Genomic DNA, 20197 nt, shown 5'->3' with positions numbered 1-20197 from the left:
TTTATTGTATAAGCAGGCATGAAAACGGGTCAGGGGTGAAAAAGGTGAGAAGGATAGGCGTGCGGGGGGGTGCTGGTGACTTCCACGAACATCGATGTTGGACGTTGTATGATAATCTAAGTACCTCCATTCTGACACCAAGTCAGTAATCGGGCCCTATAATAATAGTAATATTGTATATAATATGGTCGCTCTGTATCTGACCGGATGATTGAGTTCACCAGGATGAGCAGCTGGAGAGTTACACAACTTTACAGACTGAACTTAAACATTTCACTTCTGCCATTTTTTATTTTTAAAGCCGAAAATTCCGCCATTTAAGGCCCCTCGCTGTGAGCGCTGCGCAGACAGCTCGACACGGAGCAGCGTGCGCTCTGATCGCTCTCTTAATGAAGTATCGATCCTAAAAATATGCTAAATCACATCGCTCTTAAGGTATGGGTACTTTGTTAGCATCGCTACACCGTGCAGCGCGACAGCAGCAGATGTAGCGTCTAACATTCAAGCTAACCTGAACCCCCAAACGCTGAAGACATCTTGACGCTGATTGGCCGAGACGCGACACGTCCATCAAAGATGTTCTATTGCGAGGAGCACCACTCCACATTTTCTCCGTGTCCCACTCCAATCTCATAAACGCCGGCCGGCCAATTGACCCCCCCCCCCCCCTACCCCAAAACAAAAACTCTTCGGATCTACACGATTCACGCAAGTCACCTATTTTGGTTTCAAAACGGCGAATTTCGCCGAAAGGTGAGGGATTCTCATGCCTGATAAGAGAGTATTTACAGTATACTAAAGTATTTATTTTATCATAGAGTATTTATAGTACACTAGAGCTTCTTCTTGGATCACGCTGCCACCTGCTGGAGTTACACATGAACTCTAAGTGGCTCAATGTCCAATCACCTGATCCAATCAGTGCAGAGAGCTCTGATTGGCTGTCGGTAGGAGGAAGTAGACAGCCAGCGGGGGTGGGGTTTACACGTTTTTATTGATTTATTTCCATAACGATGATAAAAAGAACATAAAAAACAGCTGTGATGTCAGAGGATGAGCCTGATGATGTATGAGGAAGGGCGGGGCTTCAGGGCAGCAGCAGTCTGTTTCAGCCAATCAGAAGACAGGGCGGAGATCCGGGGCGGAGCATGACTGAAGATCCACCTGTCAGAATGTTGTCTAGCAACTACTCCAGCCAATCGGGCCACGGTTTGGCTCGAGAAGGTGGGGGGGGCGGGACTAAAGGACGTCATCACTCTCAGCCGCGTGCAGCTGCGTGTCGTCAGCGTCCGTCATGACGCTGCTGTCCTGGCTGTCGTCCACCTCAGCAGCTGGGGGGGGTCAGCAGAAGGTCACATGGAGCCCGGGGCCCTCGCCGGGACCCAGGGCCCTCCAGGGGACTCACCTTCGTCCTCGGGCAGGTACCTCTTGTCGATGGCCTCTTTGATCTGGTTGTTGGCTCCTTTGGGGTCCAGGTCCATCGCCCAGCTGAAGTTCATCAGAGCCAGGTGAGTCTGACCCAGCTTCTTATACACCTGAGGAGGTGGGGCCAGATGACATGTTTACTGACTCATGACACCTTGTATTGACCAACCGAGACCAGCGATGGACCGCTCCAAGCGTGACCTCCTCACAACCTTTCCTCAACACTGTTCCATGCCCTCTGTGGAAAACAACACAGGGTCAAGGAAGTGTGGCAAGGAAAGGTCATGAGGAGTTAGGAACAGATGAGGCTCAGAGGACGGAAGCTTTCTGAGCTCAAAGGTTCAAAGGTGCCCCTTACCTTTCCTATGAGGAAGTAAACCAGAGACTCTTTGGGAACGATCTGCTTCAACTCCTCCAGCTCCTGCAGAGCAGCCTGCAGAGGGAAAGGTCACGGAGGTCATGTAAAGATACAGTGATCATATCTAGTCCAGGTACGTGTCCATATGTGGCTCCTTCAGACCCACCTTGTACTTGTCGTTGGCGAACAGGATGGAGGCCCGGTGGAACTTGCAGAGCGGGTTCTTGGGGTCGATGACGATGGCCCTGTTCAGGGTCTCCAGAGCAGCGTCAGACTTCTTCAATGCATGCTGCACCTACACACACACACACACACACACAGTCAGTCCCTCAGTCAGTCCCTCGGCCTGCCAGCAGGGGGCGGGGCCTACGCACCACTCCGATGTGGCAGAGCAGCACGGAGCTCTGGGGGTTGATGCTCAGCGCCTTCTTGAAGTGGATTTCTGCCAAGTTGAACTTCTCCTGTTTGTAGTAGATCATCCCCAGACCGTACCTACACACACACACACACACACACACACACAGTCAGTCAGTCAGTCAGTCAGTCAGTCAGTGGGCCCTGGCCCCTGTCCCCTGTCCCCGTAGCCCCTACCAGGCGTTGTAGTGGCGGCTGTTCACCCGGATGGCGTTGCGGAAGCAGGCGAGCGCCCGGTCCAACTCCTCCGTCAAGACAAACTCATGGCCCAGCAGAGTGTAGGCGTACGCAAAGCCAGGGTCCACCTGCAGACAGACAGGCGGGAGGACAGACAGACAGACGGGAGGAGACAGACGGACGGGAGGAGACAGACAGACGGGAGGAGACAGACAGACGGGAGGAGACAGACAGATGGGAGGAGACAGAGGGACGGGAGGAGACAGACAGACGGGAGGAGACAGACAGATGGGAGGAGACAGAGGGACGGGAGGAGACAGACAGACGGGAGGAGACAGAGGGACGGGAGGAGACAGACAGACGGGAGGAGACAGAGGGACGGGAGGAGACAGACGGACGGGAGGAGACAGACGGACGGGAGGAGACAGACAGACGGGAGGAGACAGACAGACGGGAGGAGACAGACAGACGGGAGGAGACAGACAGACGGGAGGAGACAGACAGACGGGAGGAGACAGACAGACGGGAGGAGACAGACAGATGGGAGGAGACAGAGGGACGGGAGGAGACAGACAGACGGGAGGAGAGGAGACGGGAGGAGACAGACAGGGGGGAGGAGACAGACAGACGGGAGGAGACAGACAGACGGGAGGAGACAGACAGACGGGAGGAGACAGACAGACAGATGGGAGGAGACAGACAGACAGACGGGAGGAGACAGACAGACGGGAGGAGACAGACAGACGGGAGGAGACAGACGGACGGGAGGAGACAGACAGACGGGGGAGGAGACAGACGGGGGAGGAGACAGACAGATGGGAGGAGACAGACGGGAGGAGACAGACAGACGGGAGGAGACAGACAGACGGGAGGAGACAGACAGACGGGAGGAGACAGACAGATGGGAGGAGACAGACAGACGGGAGGAGACAGACAGACGGGAGGAGACAGACAGATGGGAGGAGACAGAGGGACGGGAGGAGACAGACAGATGGGAGGAGACAGACAGATGGGAGGAGACAGACAGATGGGAGGAGACAGAGGGACGGGAGGAGACAGACGGACGGGAGGAGACAGACAGATGGGAGGGAGGAGACAGACAGATGGGAGGAGACAGAGGGACGGGAGGAGACAGACAGATGGGAGGAGACAGAGGGTCAGAGACACAGGAGACGGAGAGGAGGACAGACCGGTGAAACGGCCCAAATCTAACGTCAGTAACCATGGTAACCGTTAAAAACAGTCACCGTGGCAACAGGGATCACCTGGATGGCTCTCTGGAAGAACTTGATGGCGATGTCGTGCTCTCTCTGCAGACTGAAACAGTTCCCTGCTACGCACCAGGCCTGCAGACAGACAGGGAGAGACAGACGGGTAGAGAGAGACAGGTAGAGACAGACAGGTAGAGACAGACGGGTAGAGACAGACGGGTAGAGAGAGACAGGTAGAGACAGACAGGTAGAGACAGACAGGTAGAGACAGACGGGTAGAGACAGACGGGTAGAGAGAGACGGGTAGAGACAGACAGGTAGAGACAGACGGGTAGAGACAGACGGGTAGAGAGAGACGGGTAGAGACAGACGGGTAGAGACAGACAGATAGAGAGAGACAGGTAGAGACAGACAGGTAGAGACAGACAGGTAGAGACAGACAGATAGAGAGAGACAGGTAGAGAGAGACGGGTAGAGACAGACAGGTAGAGACAGACAGGTAGAGACAGACATGTAGAGAGAGACGGGTAGAGACAGACGGGTAGAGAGAGACGGGTAGAGACAGACGGGTAGAGACAGACGGGTAGAGACAGACGGGTAGAGACAGACGGGTAGAGACAGACGGGTAGAGACAGACGGGTAGAGACAGACGGGTAGAGACAGACGGGTAGAGACAGACAGGTAGAGAGAGACGGGTAGAGAGAGACGGGTAGAGACAGACGGGTAGAGACAGACAGGTAGAGACAGACAGGTAGAGACAGACAGGTAGAGAGAGACGGGTAGAGACAGACAGGTAGAGACAGACAGGTAGAGAGAGACGGGTAGAGACAGACGGGTAGAGAGAGACGGGTAGAGACAGACAGGTAGAGACAGACAGGTAGAGACAGACAGGTAGAGAGAGACGGGTAGAGAGAGACGGGTAGAGACAGACAGGTAGAGACAGACAGGTAGAGACAGACAGGTAGAGACAGACGGGTAGAGAGAGACGGGTAGAGACAGACAGGTAGAGACAGACAGGTAGAGAGAGACGGGTAGAGACAGACAGGTAGAGAGACGGTAGAGAGAGACAGGTAGAGAGAGACAGGTAGACAGAGGAGAGACAGACAGGCAGAGAGACAGGTAGAGACAGACAGGTAGAGACAGACAGGTAGAGAGAGACGGGTAGAGACAGACAGGTAGAGAGAGACGGGTAGAGACAGACAGGTAGAGACAGACAGGTAGAGACAGACAGGTAGAGACAGACAGGTAGAGACAGACGGGTAGAGACAGACGGGTAGAGAGAGACGGGTAGAGACAGACGGGTAGAGACAGACGGGTAGAGAGAGACGGGTAGAGACAGACGGGTAGAGACAGACGGGTAGAGACAGACGGGTAGAGAGAGACGGGTAGAGACAGACGGGTAGAGAGAGACAGGTAGAGACAGACGGTGAGAGAGACGGTAGAGACAGACGGTAGAGACAGACGGGTAGAGAGACGGGTAGAGACAGACGGGTAGAGACAGACGGGTAGAGAGAGACGGGTAGAGACAGACAGGTAGAGAGAGACGGGTAGAGAGAGACGGGTAGAGAGAGACGGGTAGAGACAGACAGGTAGAGAGAGACGGGTAGAGAGAGACAGTGATGTTACCCTGTATGGTTCTAGTCCTCTATGGTCTAGTGATGTTACCCTGTATGGTTCTAGTCCTCTATGGTATAGTGATGGTACCCTGCATGGTTCTAGTCCTCTATGGTATAGTGATGTTACCCTGCATGGTTCTAGTCCTCTATGGTATAGTGATGTTACCCAGTATGGTTCTAGTCCTCTATGGTATAGTGATGTTACCCTGCATGGTTCTAGTCCTCTCTGGTATAGTGATGTTACCCTGTATGGTTCTAGTCCTCTATGGTATAGTGATGTTACCCTGTATGGTTCTAGTCCTCTATGGTATAGTGATGGTACCCTGCATGGTTCTAGTCCTCTATGGTATAGTGATGTTACCCTGCATGGTTCTAGTCCTCTATGGTATAGTGATGTTACCCAGTATGGTTCTAGTCCTCTCTGGTATAGTGATGTTACCCTGTATGGTTCTAGTCCTCTATGGTATAGTGATGTTACCCTGTATGGTTCTAGTCCTCTATGGTCTAGTGATGTTACCCTGCATGGTTCTAGTCCTCTATGGTATAGTGATGTTACCCTGTATGGTTCTAGTCCTCTATGGTATAGTGATGGTACCCTGTATGGTTATAGTCCTCTATGGTATAGTGATGGTACCCTGTATGGTTCTAGTCCTCTATGGTATAGTGATGTTACCCTGCATGGTTCTAGTCCTCTATGGTCTAGTGATGTTACCCAGTATGGTTCTAGTCCTCTCTGGTATAGTGATGTTACCCTGTATGGTTCTAGTCCTCTATGGTATAGTGATGTTACCCTGTATGGTTCTAGTCCTCTATGGTCTAGTGATGTTACCCTGCATGGTTCTAGTCCTCTATGGTATAGTGATGTTACCCTGTATGGTTCTAGTCCTCTATGGTCTAGTGATGGTACCCTGCATGGTTCTAGTCCTCTTACCTCGGGGCAGTTCTTGTCCATGTCCGTCAGGTCCTTGGACAGGGCGGACAGCGCCACGTCTTTCTGCAGGTGCCACAGTGTTGTTGAATAAATCTCCATTCCTTCAACTCTGTACGACTCGATCCTGCGAACCTCGCTGAACAGACGCTCCGCCTACAAACAAACACATCGTCATCCTCCTCCTCTTCCTCCTCCCAAACACACCCACAGCTGACCACTCAGGCCCCTCACTCACACAAGTCCATCAGCATGTAGAGCGAAAGGTCAAGAGCAGCTCTATGGAAGACGTTTGTCTTCAGGATGATGTGAACCCTACCCTGGAGTCAAGGCCCTGGAGTCAAGGCCCTGGAGTCAGGGCCCTGGAGTCAAGGCCCTGGAGTCAGGGCCCTGGAGTCAAGGCCCTGGAGTCAAGGCCCTGGAGTCAAGGCCCTGGAGTCAAGGCCCTGGAGTCAAGGCCCTGGAGTCAAGGCCCTGGAGTCAAGGCCCTGGAGTCAGGGCCCTGGAGTCAAGGCCCTGGAGTCAAGGCCCTGGAGTCAGGGCCCTGGAGTCAAGGCCCTGGAGTCAGGGCCCTGGAGTCAAGGCCCTGGAGTCAAGGCCCTGGAGTCAGGGCCTTCCAGGTGGACCAACTAGGGCTGCAACTAACCATTATTTTAATAATCGATTAATCGGATACAAGAAACTAAAAACATTCATTTCTCTTTCTTACAAACAGAACAACGCTTTCCTCGCCCGACGATGTGTGGCGTGTTTGCGTCGTTGAGGGGGCATGGCCTATCTGGAAACGGCGTTCATGTCCTTCCTCCACCAGGTGGAGCAGCGCCTCTCCTCCACCTCGCTCTGCTGCTCCACTTTGGTATCGAGTGGCAGAATAATCTCACGACAACAAACCCACTGAACCGGTTGCCGACTCTTTGAGTGGTTTCATGAATCGGTTGTAGCAACTCGCCGCCTCCGCCAGAGAGCCGTACCTGCGTGTACTCGGCCAGCTCGAAGTACGCCCTGCCGATGTGCGTGAGCACCCAGCCCGTGTTGTAGTGCTGGGGGGGCAGCGAGCTCAGGGTGCTGATGGCGTCTCTGCAGTTGTACGAGCACAGCGCCTGGTAACCACGGCCCAGTTCCCGTAGCAACGCCATCACGCTGTCTGGAGCACAGATGACAAGTTCATGAAGATGAAGTCACTTCCTGTTCTGATGGTGGAGGATTCTGGTACTGCAGTACATGGTGTCAGTAGTAGTACCTGCAGCAGCTCTCTGGTACTGCAGGACATAGTGTCAGTAGTAGTACCTGCAGCAGCTCTCTGGTACTGCAGTACATGGTGTCAGTAGTAGTACCTGCAGCAGCTCTCTGGTACTGCAGGACATAGTGTCAGTAGTAGTACCTGCAGCAGCTCTCTGGTACTGCAGTACATGGTGTCAGTAGTAGTACCTGCAGCAGCTCTCTGGTACTGCAGTACATGGTGTCAGTAGTAGTACCTGCAGCAGCTCTCTGGTACTGCAGTACATGGTGTCAGTAGTAGTACCTGCAGCAGCTCTCTGGTACTGCAGTACATGGTGTCAGTAGTAGTACCTGCAGCAGCTCTCTGGTACTGCAGGACATAGTGTCAGTAGTAGTACCTGCAGCAGCTCTCTGGTACTGCAGTACATAGTGTCAGTAGTAGTACCTGCAGCAGCTCTCTGGTACTGCAGGACATAGTGTCAGTAGTAGTACCTGCAGCAGCTCTGGTACTGCAGCACATGGTGTCAGTAGTAGTACCTGCAGCAGCCTCTGGTACCGCAGTACATGGTGTCAGTAGTAGTACCAGCAGCAGCTCTCTGGTACAGCAGCACATGGTGTCAGTAGTAGTACCTGCAGCAGCACTCTGGTACTGCAGTACATAGTGTCAGTAGTAGTACCCGCAGCAGCCTCTGGTACTGCAGCACATAGTGTCAGTAGTAGTACCTGCAGCAGCCTCTGGTACTGCAGTACATAGTGTCAGTAGTAGTACCTGCAGCAGGACTCTGGTACTGCAGAACATGGTGTCAGTAGTAGTACCTGCAGCAGCCTCTGGTACTGCAGTACATGGTGTCAGTAGTAGTACCTGCAGCAGCCTCTGGTACTGCAGGACATAGTGTCAGTAGTAGTACCTGCAGCAGCTCTCTGGTACTGCAGCACATGGTGTCAGTAGTAGTACCTGCAGCAGCCTCTGGTACTGCAGTACATGGTGTCAGTAGTAGTACCTGCAGCAGCCTCTGGTACTGCAGGACATGGTGTCAGTAGTAGTACCTGCAGCAGCTCTCTGGTACTGCAGTACATAGTGTCAGTAGTAGTACCTGCAGCAGCTCTCTGGTACTGCAGGACATAGTGTCAGTAGTAGTACCTGCAGCAGCTCTCTGGTACTGCAGTACATGGTGTCAGTAGTAGTACCTGCAGCAGCTCTGGTACTGCAGTACATAGTGTCAGTAGTAGTACCTGCAGCAGCTCTCTGGTACTGCAGTACATAGTGTCAGTAGTAGTACCTGCAGCAGCTCTCTGGTACTGCAGTACATGGTGTCAGTAGTAGTACCTGCAGCAGCTCTCTGGTACTGCAGTACATAGTGTCAGTAGTAGTACCTGCAGCAGCTCTCTGGTACTGCAGTACATAGTGTCAGTAGTAGTACCTGCAGCAGCTCTCTGGTACTGCAGTACATGGTGTCAGTAGTAGTACCTGCAGCAGCTCTCTGGTACTGCAGTACATGGTGTCAGTAGTACCTGCAGCAGCTCTCTGGTACTGCAGTACATAGTGTCAGTAGTAGTACCTGCAGCAGCTCTCTGGTACTGCAGGACATAGTGTCAGTAGTAGTACCTGCAGCAGCTCTCTGGTACTGCAGTACATGGTGTCAGTGTCAGTAGTACCTGCAGCAGCTCTCTGGTACTGCAGTACATAGTGTCAGTAGTAGTACCTGCAGCAGCTCTCTGGTACTGCAGTACATAGTGTCAGTAGTAGTACCTGCAGCAGCTCTCTGGTACTGCAGGACATAGTGTCAGTAGTAGTACCTGCAGCAGCTCTCTGGTACTGCAGGTCATGGTGTCAGTAGTAGTACCTGCAGCAGCTCTCTGGTACTGCAGTACATAGTGTCAGTAGTAGTACCTGCAGCAGTTCTCTGGTACTGCAGTACATGGTGTCAGTAGTAGTACCTGCAGCAGCTCTCTGGTACTGCAGTACATAGTGTCAGTAGTAGTACCTGCAGCAGCTCTCTGGTACTGCAGTACATGGTGTCAGTAGTAGTACCTGCAGCAGCTCTCTGGTACTGCAGTACATGGTGTCAGTAGTAGTACCTGCAGCAGCTCTCTGGTACTGCAGTACATGGTGTCAGTAGTAGTACCTGCAGCAGCTCTCTGGTACTGCAGGACATAGTGTCAGTAGTAGTACCTGCAGCAGCTCTCTGGTACTGCAGTACATGGTGTCAGTAGTAGTACCTGCAGCAGCTCTCTGGTACTGCAGTACATAGTGTCAGTAGTAGTACCTGCAGCAGCTCTGGTACTGCAGTACATAGTGTCAGTAGTAGTACCTGCAGCAGCCTCTGGTACTGCAGTACATAGTGTCAGTAGTAGTACCTGCAGCAGCTCTCTGGTACTGCAGGACATGGTGTCAGTAGTAGTACCTGCAGCAGCTCTCTGGTACTGCAGTACATAGTGTCAGTAGTAGTACCTGCAGCAGCTCTCTGGTACTGCAGTACATAGTGTCAGTAGTAGTACCTGCAGCAGCTCTCTGGTACTGCAGTACATAGTGTCAGTACTAGTACCTGCAGCAGCTCTCTGGTACTGCAGTACATAGTGTCAGTAGTAGTACCTGCAGCAGCTCTCTGGTACTGCAGTACATGGTGTCAGTAGTAGTACCTGCAGCAGCTCTCTGGTACTGCAGGACATAGTGTCAGTAGTAGTACCTGCAGCAGCTCTCTGGTACTGCAGGACATAGTGTCAGTAGTAGTACCTGCAGCAGCTCTCTGGTACTGCAGTACATGGTGTCAGTAGTAGTACCTGCAGCAGCTCTCTGGTACTGCAGTACATGGTGTCAGTAGTAGTACCTGCAGCAGCTCTCTGGTACTGCAGTACATGGTGTCAGTAGTAGCTCCTGCAGCAGCTCTGGTACTGCAGTACATAGTGTCAGTAGTAGTACCTGCAGCAGCTCTCTGGTACTGCAGTACATAGTGTCAGTAGTAGTACCTGCAGCAGCTCTCTGGTACTGCAGTACATGGTGTCAGTAGTAGTACCTGCAGCAGCTCTCTGGTACTGCAGGACATAGTGTCAGTAGTAGTACCTGCAGCAGCTCTCTGGTACTGCAGGACATAGTGTCAGTAGTAGTACCTGCAGCAGCTCTCTGGTACTGCAGTACATGGTGTCAGTAGTAGTACCTGCAGCAGCTCTGGTACTGCAGTACATGGTGTCAGTAGTAGTACCTGCAGCAGCTCTCTGGTACTGCAGTACATGGTGTCAGTAGTAGTACCTGCAGCAGCTCTCTGGTACTGCAGTACATGGTGTCAGTAGTAGTACCTGCAGCAGCTCTCTGGTACTGCAGTACATGGTGTCAGTAGTAGTACCTGCAGCAGCTCTCTGGTACTGCAGTACATAGTGTCAGTAGTAGTACCTGCAGCAGCTCTCTGGTACTGCAGGACATGGTGTCAGTAGTAGTACCTGCAGCAGCTCTCTGGTACTGCAGTACATGGTGTCAGTAGTAGTACCTGCAGCAGCTCTCTGGTACTGCAGGACATAGTGTCAGTAGTAGTACCTGCAGCAGCTCTCTGGTACTGCAGTACATGGTGTCAGTAGTAGTACCTGCAGCAGCTCTCTGGTACTGCAGTACATGGTGTCAGTAGTAGTACCTGCAGCAGCACTCTGGTACTGCAGCACATAGTGTCAGTAGTAGTACCTGCAGCAGCACTCTGGTACTGCAGTACATGGTGTCAGTAGTAGTACCTGCAGCAGCTCTCTGGTACTGCAGTACATGGTGTCAGTAGTAGTACCTGCAGCAGCTCTCTGGTACTGCAGACATAGTGTCAGTAGTAGTACCTGCAGCAGCCTCTGGTACTGCAGGACATAGTGTCAGTAGTACCTGCAGCAGCCTCTGGTACTGCAGGACATAGTGTCAGTAGTAGTACCTGCAGCAGCACTCTGGTCCTGCAGTACATGGTGTCAGTAGTAGTACCTGCAGCAGCTCTCTGGTACTGCAGTACATGGTGTCAGTAGTAGTACCTGCAGCAGCCTCTGGCACTGCAGTACATGGTGTCAGTAGTAGCACCTGCAGCAGCCTCTGGTACTGCAGGACATAGTGTCAGTAGTAGTACCTGCAGCAGCTCACTGGTACTGCAGTACATAGTGTCAGTAGTAGTACCTGCAGCAGCTCTCTGGTACTGCAGGACATAGTGTCAGTAGTAGTACCTGCAGCAGCTCTCTGGTACTGCAGGACATAGTGTCAGTAGTAGTACCTGCAGCAGCTCTCTGGTACTGCAGCACATGGTGTCAGTAGTAGTACCTGCAGCAGCTCTCTGGTACTGCAGTACATAGTGTCAGTAGTAGTACCTGCAGCAGCTCTCTGGTACTGCAGTACATGGTGTCAGTAGTAGTACCTGCAGCAGCTCTCTGGTACTGCAGTACATAGTGTCAGTAGTAGTACCTGCAGCAGCTCTCTGGTACTGCAGTACATAGTGTCAGTAGTAGTACCTGCAGCAGCTCTCTGGTATTGCAGTACATAGTGTCAGTAGTAGTACCTGCAGCAGCTCTCTGGTACTGGGGCATCTTGGGGTCCGGGAGGCTCAGGCTAGCATCCAGTCTCAAGATGTCCAGACTCTCGTTCAGGTTGCTGCTGTTTGACGTCTTTGCTGATTTACATTTAGTTTTTCTGTTGGGGATCTTTGTAGGAAACTTCATCTTTAACTTCTTGCTGTTCTCCTGCAGGAGCAGAGACGGGCGGGAAGTACTTTAGTAGAAATGTAGTTAGAAGTACATCGGTACAGCATGGTTATACTGCAGTGACATCACAGTCGTAGTATCAGTCGTATCACAGTCGTATCACAGTCGTATCTCAGTCGTAGTATCAGTCGTATCACAGTCGTATCACAGTCGTATCTCAGTCGTAGTATCAGTCGTATCACAGTCGTATCTCAGTCGTAGTATCAGTCGTATCACAGTCGTATCACAGTCGTAGTATCACAGTCGTAGTATCAGTCGTATCTCAGTCGTAGCACAGTCGTATAACAGTCGTAGTATCAGTCGTATCTCAGTTGTAGTATCAGTCGTATCACAGTCGTAGTATCAGTCGTAGTATCAGTCGTAGTATCAGTCGTATCTCAGTCGTATCTCAGTTGTAGTATCAGTCGTAGCACAGTCGTAGTATCACAGTCGTAGTATCAGTCGTAGTATCAGTCGTATCTCAGTTGTAGTATCAGTCGTAGCACAGTCGTAGTATCACAGTCGTAGTATCAGTCGTAGTATCAGTCGTAGTATCAGTCGTATCAGTCGTAGTATCAGTCGTAGTATCAGTCGTATCACAGTAGTATCAGTACCTTGGCAGTAGAACTGGCACTAGTAAACAGTCTGGAGCTTCTTCTGGGCTGAACGTTGGGGGGACCAGACATACTGGGACTGAGGACCTGGGGGGAGCCACTGAGAGAGAGACGGGCCATTGAGAGACAGACAGGTTGTCAAACAGACCTGGACTTAAGCAACCCGTCTGTCTTTCTGCCCTGCTGCTTTCTGATTGGACCAGAAATGCCTCACCCCTCCTACATTCACCTTGGGGAGGGGCGGAGCTCTGTGATTGGGCGTTAGAGTTACCTGGTGTGAGGGGCGGAGCTCTGTGATTGGTTGAAGGGGATGGGGAGAACATCTCTGCTGTTTCCAGTCTGACTGAAGACAGATTTTGACTGACTTATCCTGGAGACAGACTGAGAGACAGACAGGACAGACAGACGGACAGGACAAGAGACTTTCATGATTAAGATTCAGCCGGTGTCATGTATGTATGTGGGTGTTGACTGTAAGTGTGCGTTTACTGTATGTATGCGTGTGTGTGTGTTTACTGTACATACAGTCAGGTCCATACATAGTTGGACCTTGACACCATGTCTTCATGTCCTCGTGTCTTCATGTCTCCATGTCCTCGTGTCTTCATGTCCTTGTGTCTTCATGTCCTCGTGTCTCCATGTCCTCGTGTCTTCATGTCTACATGTCTTCATGTCCTCGTGTCTTCATGTCATGTCTTCATGTCCCCATGTCCTCCTGTCTCCATGTCCTTGTGTCTTCATGTCTCCATGTCATTGTGTCTTCATGTCTCCGTGTCTTCATGTCTCCATGTCATCGTGTCTTCATGTCCCCATGTCATGTCTTCATGTCCCATGTCCTCGTGTCCTCATGTCCTCGTGTCTTCATGTCCTCGTGTCTTCATGTCTCCATGTCATCGTGTCTTCATGTCCCCATGTCATGTCTTCATGTCTCCATGTCCTCGTGTCTTCATGTCCCCATGTCATGTCTTCATGTCCTCGTGTCTCCATGTCCTCGTGTCTTCATGTCCCCATGTCATGTCTTCATGTCTCCATGTCATCGTGTCTTCATGTCTCCATGTCATCGTGTCTTCATGTCTCCATGTCATCGTGTCTTCATGTCCCCATGTCATGTCTTCATGTCTCCATGTCCTTGTGTCTTCATGTCCTCGTGTCTACATGTCTTCATGTCCTCGTGTCTTCATGTCTCCATGTCATCGTGTCTTCATGTCTCCATGTCTGTCTTCATGTCTCCATGTCATCGTGTCTTCATGTCTCCATGTCATCGTGTCTTCATGTCTCCATGTCATCGTGTCTCCATGTCTTCATGTACTCGTGTCTACATGTCTTCATGTACTCGTGTCTACATGTCCTCATGTCTTCATTTCTCCGTGTCCTCGTGTCTACATGTCCTCATGTCATGTCCTCATGTCTCCATGTCCTCGTGTCTACATGTCTTCATGTACTCGTGTCTACATGTCCTCGTGTCTTCATGTCTCCATGTCCTCATGTCTCCATGTCCTCATGTCTTCATGTCTCCATGTCCTCATGTCTTCATTTCTCCGTGTCCTCGTGTCTCCATGTCCTCATGTCTCCATGTCATCGTGTCTTCATGTCTCCATGTCATCGTGTCTCCGTGTCTCCATGTCTTCATGTCTCCATGTCCTCATGTCCCCATGTCCTCATGTCCTCAATGAGTTCCTTTACCTGATGTGCCCTTCAAGAGGAGGGGTCACACATACAATGAGTTCCTACACCTTCACCTGATGTAAAGACCCTCACATTGAAGATGGAGTCTGACCTTCAAACATCTGGACGTATCATTCAGATCCACAGAGACGACGACATGAGGACATGGTGTCAAGGTCCAACTATTTATGGACCTGACAGTATGTGTGTGAGTGTGTGTGTGTGTACCTTTTTGCTGGGAGCTGTAGATTGTGTTTCCATGGTAGCTGAATAGTTCTGTAGATACGTGGCGTCTCCAGGGCTGGGCTCCAGGGGCAGGATGCCGAAACTACACACACACACAGACACACCCAACCCTAAGCAGTCAGACCGACAACAGCGTTTCTCTGGTAGAAGGTGTGGACCCAGGTGTGGACCCAGGTGTTTCTTTAGTGTTGATTCATCACACAGGAGCTCCTCTGTGTGTGCGTACCTTTATTGGACAGGCATCCTTAAATAACTCACCTGGGTGTCAGCGGGCTGAGCGTTGCAGGCCCTCCCAGTAAACTCCTCCCACTTTTGGGCTTGTTCTGTTTAGCCAACAAGGAGCCAGCTGACGCCATGGAAACCGAGTTACCCAATAGGGAGCCGGTCTCCGGGGAGATTAGGGAGGAGTCAATGTAGGAGACCGACAAATCAGACATCATCTTTCCGTTGGAAGATTCTAGATTCAAACGATTCAACTCCTGAGGAGAAAAGAAAACGGGTTTTAACACTTTTAACACACTGACCCACTTCTAGGGCCGGTATTTAAAAACATGTAACCCAGATCAGAATGATCCGGATCACCAGATCCCCCCCGCCCCGGATCAACCGGATCCATCCCGCCATTTCAAAACTTTGCCAGATGCATCAGAGTGATCTTGATACCGGCAGATCCGCCCGCCCCCTGGATCCCAGACAGGAAACAGGAAATGGAACGGACATCTGACCGACAGCAGGAGAACCTGCCACACGGTCAACATGTGAGGACGATGTCAGTGTCCTAACGCCAGCTGGAAGAGAGTCACGAGATAACCAACTACATAAATCAACACAAAGTTTAAAGAGGAGCTCGGCAAAGTCAAATAAAGACGAGTTCGTGCTAACGCGTGCTAACGCGAGCGAACGGGAGCTAACGCTGCTCCGTTGACTTCTGTTTTAAGGAGCTAACAAGCTAGTAAAGAGGCTAGCGTCTATATGTTGCGGTCCACATTGTAATGCATTTACTCACAAGGCATTGAAGAAGAATACTTTATTGTCATATTACATAGAGTTATATATATAAACATATATGTATATAACTATGTAATATAGTCAGGGGTGAACATAACTGGTACGCAGGTACGCATGGGCGAAAATAATCAACAATGCGTAACGCCACTTGTGTTCCTTCGCGCCTTTGCGTACTGACCGATCTGATATTGGTCGTCTCTAACCAGCAGCATGTCATTCTGTTTCTACGTGTTGCTAACACCTGCCTCCGTCCGCGCAAGTAGAGCTCCGATGCTGCATGTGCACAACGGACGAAAAGTCACTTGCACCTCCCCCGGCCCTCTGGAGCTAGAAGACCTTCACAGCCCTGCTCTATAGGCTGACCCTCTGGAGCTAGAAGACCACAGCCCTGCTCCATAGGCTGACCCTCTGGAGCTAGAAGACCTTCACAGCCCTGCTCTATAGGCTGACCCTCTGGAGCTAGAAGACCTTCACAGCCCTGCTCCATAGGCTGACCCTCTGGAGCTAGAAGACCTTCACAGCCCTGCTCTATAGGCTGACCCTCTAGAGCTAGAAGACTCACAGCCCTGCTCTATAGGCAGACCTCTGAGCTAGAAGACCTTCACAGCCCTGCTCCATAGGCTGACCCTCAGAGCCAGAAGACCTTCACAGCCCTGCTCCATAGGCTGACCCTCTGAGCTAGAAGACCTTCACAGCCCTGCTCTATAGGCTGACCCTCTGAGCCAGAAGACCTCACAGCCCTGCTCTATAGGCTGACCCCAGGAGCTAGAAGACCTTCACAGCCTGCTCCATAGGCTGACCCTAGAGCTAGAATACTCACAGCCCTGCTCCATAGGCTGACCCTCTGAGCTAGAAGACCTTCACAGCCCTGCTCTATAGGCTGACCCTCTGGAGCTAGAAGACCTTCACAGCCCTGCTCCATAGGCTGACCCTCTGGAGCTAGAAGACCTTCACAGCCCTGCTCTATAGGCTGACCCTCTGGAGCTAGAAGACCTTCACAGCCCTGCTCCATAGGCTGACCCTCTGGAGCTAGAATACCTTCACAGCCCTGCTCCATAGGCTGACCCTCTAGAGCTAGAATACCTTCACAGCCCTGCTCCATAGGCTGACCCTCTGGAGCTAGAAGACCTTCACAGCCCTGCTCCATAGGCTGACCCTCTGGAGCTAGAATACCTTCACAGCCCTGCTCCATAGGCTGACCCTCTGGAGCTAGAAGACCTTCACAGCCCTGCTCCATAGGCTGACCCTCTGGAGCTAGAAGACCTTCACAGCCCTGCTCCATAGGCTGACCCTCTGGAGCTAGAAGACCTTCACAGCCCTGCTCTATAGGCTGACCCTCTAGAGCTAGAAGACCTTCACAGCCCTGCTCCATAGGCTGACCCTCTAGAGCTAGAATACCTTCACAGCCCTGCTCCATAGGCTGACCCTCTGGAGCTAGAAGACCTTCACAGCCCTGCTCCATAGGGCTGACCCTCTAGAGCTAGAAGACCTTCACAGCCCTGCTCTATAGGCTGACCCTCTGGAGCTAGAAGACCTTCACAGCCCTGCTCCATAGGGCTGACCCTCTAGAGCTAGAAGACCTTCACAGCCCTGCTCCATAGGCTGACCCTCTAGAGCTAGAAGACCTTCACAGCCCTGCTCTATAGGCTGACCCTCTGGAGCTAGAAGACCTTCACAGCCCTGCTCTATAGGCTGACCCTCTAGAGCTAGAAGACCTTCACAGCCCTGCTCCATAGGCTGACCCTCTGGAGCTAGAAGTAAGTAAGTAAGTAAAAGTTTATTTATATAGCGCCCTTCGCAGTACGAATACACAGTGCTTTACAATAAAAACAATAAAAACAGTACAACATCATCAATATCATCATGTTAAGCATAGCAGCAAGGTGCAGAAGCCAGGCTGACCCTCTGGAGCTAGAAGACCTTCACAGCCCTGCTCCAGAGGCTGACCCTCTGGAGCTAGAAGACCTTCACAGCCCTGCTCCATAGGCTGACCCTCTAGAGCTAGAAGACCTTCACAGCCCTGCTCCATAGGCTGACCCTCTAGAGCTAGAAGACCTTCACAGCCCTGCTCCAGAGGCTGACCCTCTGGAGCTAGAAGACCTTCACAGCCCTGCTCCATAGGCTGACCCTCTAGAGCTAGAAGACCTTCACAGCCCTGCTCTATAGGCAGACCCTCTAGAGCTAGAAGACCTTCACAGCCCTGCTCTATAGGCTGACCCTCTAGAGCTAGAAGACCTTCACAGCCCTGCTCTATAGGCTGACCCTCTGGAGCTAGAAGACCTTCACAGCCCTGCTCCAGAGGTTGACCCTCTGGAGCTAGAAGACCTTCACAGCCCTGCTCTATAGGCAGACCCTCTAGAGCTAGAAGACCTTCACAGCCCTGCTCTATAGGCAGACCCTCTAGAGCTAGAAGACCTTCACAGCCCTGCTCCATAGGCTGACCCTCTGGAGCTAGAAGACCTTCACAGCCCTGCTCCATAGGCTGACCCTCTGGAGCTAGAAGACCTTCACAGCCCTGCTCTATAGGCTGACCCTCTGGAGCTAGAAGACCTTCACAGCCCTGCTCCAGAGGCTGACCCTCTGGAGCTAGAAGACCTTCACAGCCCTGCTCCATAGGCGTCAGGAGTTGCAGGCTTCACACGGCCACGAAAAGGGGACGACTTTCTCCCAGCTGCGTTCGTCGACGTGTTGATCGACGTTCCCGGCGTCCTCTGCGTCGACGCACGACCTCAAACGTGTTTTCCCTCGCATGCAGGCACCGTGAAATGAAAGTGTGTGCGCAAAAGCAGCGCAGCGCAGCGCAGCGCAGCCATATTTCTAGAAATCACTTCTGGCTCAATCAGCCCTGTGACATGAGCAAAGATACAGAAAGGTTGTTACTTGGACTCTTCTGAGCAATCAAGGCAGATCTCTTCTCAAGTTCAGATCAACAAGTTAATTGGGACCAGATAAACATGTATATACTATTCATATATAGTGAACTCTGCTTTCCACTACACATCTTCCAAAACGGAGTTGCAGGCTTCACACGGCCACAAGCTCAATGTTGAGCTTTTGTATTGAAGGGCACCGGCAGAAAAGCCGATGGGAGCGTAACCTGTTAACGGCAAAATGCTGTTGCCGTATAAATAGTGTTTATTTCTTCTATGGTGGAAACGATAACTAACTTATTCCACGGAGATAAGCGCCACTCCTCCTCTCTGCGCGGATGGAGCAATAACAAATAGTGACATGAACATTTGTCATGATTTTGGTGTGAACGCACCTTTAGTTTTATGACCATGTTCTTTGTAGTTTTTTAAATATGTGAAGTTAATTAAGAAAGTTCTTTAAAAAAAAATCTGCATTCTCCTGCGCACCACCTGTAATACCACTGCACCCCACTAGAGGCAGATTAACCAGCTCATTAATATGATCATCAGATTTACTACATTGAGTAATCTTATTACCAGACACATTACATGACAAGCTGTGTTCAGAGAGCAGGGAGGTCGTGTTGTATGTACCAGTGTGTCCTGGGGCGTCTCCATGAGGGCGGTGTCTAGGCGGTGGGAGGGGTTCTGGGCGGGGCTAACAGATGGAGGGAGCAGTGCTAGAGAGGAGTTGTGTAGAGAAGACAACCTAAAGACTTGGTCTGGATCTGGTTTCTCTCCTGGAACACAGACCACACACAAAATCACACGATGAAGTTAATGAGTGTGAGGAATCACCTGGTCAGGTGTGTGTGAGTTACCTAGGTGACAGAGGTTCTGGAAAGGCGACCAGAGGAACGGGTTGAGGGTTAAACTTCTCTGGAAACACTCTGCACCTTTAGCAACACGATCTGTCTTACTGCTCAGAGAGAGACACAGGTCAGGGCACCGCACACACACACACACACACACACACACACACACACACACACACACACACACACACACACACACACACACACACACACACACACACACACACACACACACACACACACACACACACACACACACACACACACACACACACACACACACACACACACACACACACACACACACACACACACACACACACACACTCTACCAGTAAATGTGTCCCAGTAACGACAGTGTGAAGGGGGCAGAGTCTCCAAACTCTGTGATGATGTCATCCTGACTCTTCTGTTTGTTCAGCACTCCACCAATCAGAACTTGTTCTCCTTCGGCCAGCCTGGAAGAGAGGTAGAGAGACAGACAGGTAGAGAGGTAGAGAGGTAGAGAGGTAGAGAGACAGGTAGAGAGGTAGAGAGACAGACAGGTGAGCGCTCCATTGAGACATCCACATTGTTCCACAAGGTGTGCTGGTGCTGCTTACTTGCTGAGTTCCACACAGCACTTTGCCAACAGGAATCGAACCTGCGGCGTGGAGCAGCTGTGAGCCTTCAGAAGACGGTACGCTTTATAGGGCTTCCCCGAGCGGTAGTAACATGTAGCCAGCAGGTACAGGGCCTCCTCTGACCTCACTGAGAGACAGACAGGTACAGTTAGGTCAGCAGGTACAGGGCCTCCTCTGACCTCACTGAGAGACAGACATATTGACGTATGAGCGGTACGTATAGAGCGGTACGTATGGAGCGGTACTTATAGAGCGGTACGTATGGAGCGGTACTTATA

At 51.5% G+C, this 20197-nt stretch overlaps 1 protein-coding gene across 1 annotated transcript; it reads right to left on the bottom strand.

Annotated features, from left to right (window-relative positions):
• Window positions 1-975: 975 nt before the first annotated feature.
• On the bottom strand, window positions 976-15786 carry cdc27 (cell division cycle 27). The gene is made up of 14 exons (XM_056406301.1): window positions 14820-15786; window positions 14544-14643; window positions 12922-13031; window positions 12651-12750; window positions 11856-12036; window positions 7101-7273; window positions 6133-6285; window positions 3640-3720; window positions 2375-2502; window positions 2158-2275; window positions 1950-2078; window positions 1784-1858; window positions 1406-1535; window positions 976-1331 (listed from the first exon to the last, which is right to left on the bottom strand). The coding sequence occupies exons 1-14, from the start codon at window positions 14999-15001 to the stop codon at window positions 1240-1242; spliced, it is 1752 nt and encodes a 583-aa protein (XP_056262276.1). The 5' UTR covers window positions 15002-15786; the 3' UTR covers window positions 976-1239.
• Window positions 15787-20197: the final 4411 nt, after the last annotated feature.

This window comes from Pseudoliparis swirei, chromosome 23 (genome assembly GCF_029220125.1).
Source record: "Pseudoliparis swirei isolate HS2019 ecotype Mariana Trench chromosome 23, NWPU_hadal_v1, whole genome shotgun sequence".
In the NCBI taxonomy this organism is placed as follows: Eukaryota; Metazoa; Chordata; class Actinopteri; order Perciformes; family Liparidae; genus Pseudoliparis; species Pseudoliparis swirei.
Note: the sequence above shows the minus strand (reverse complement) of the source record. Positions and strands in the feature narration are given on the sequence as shown.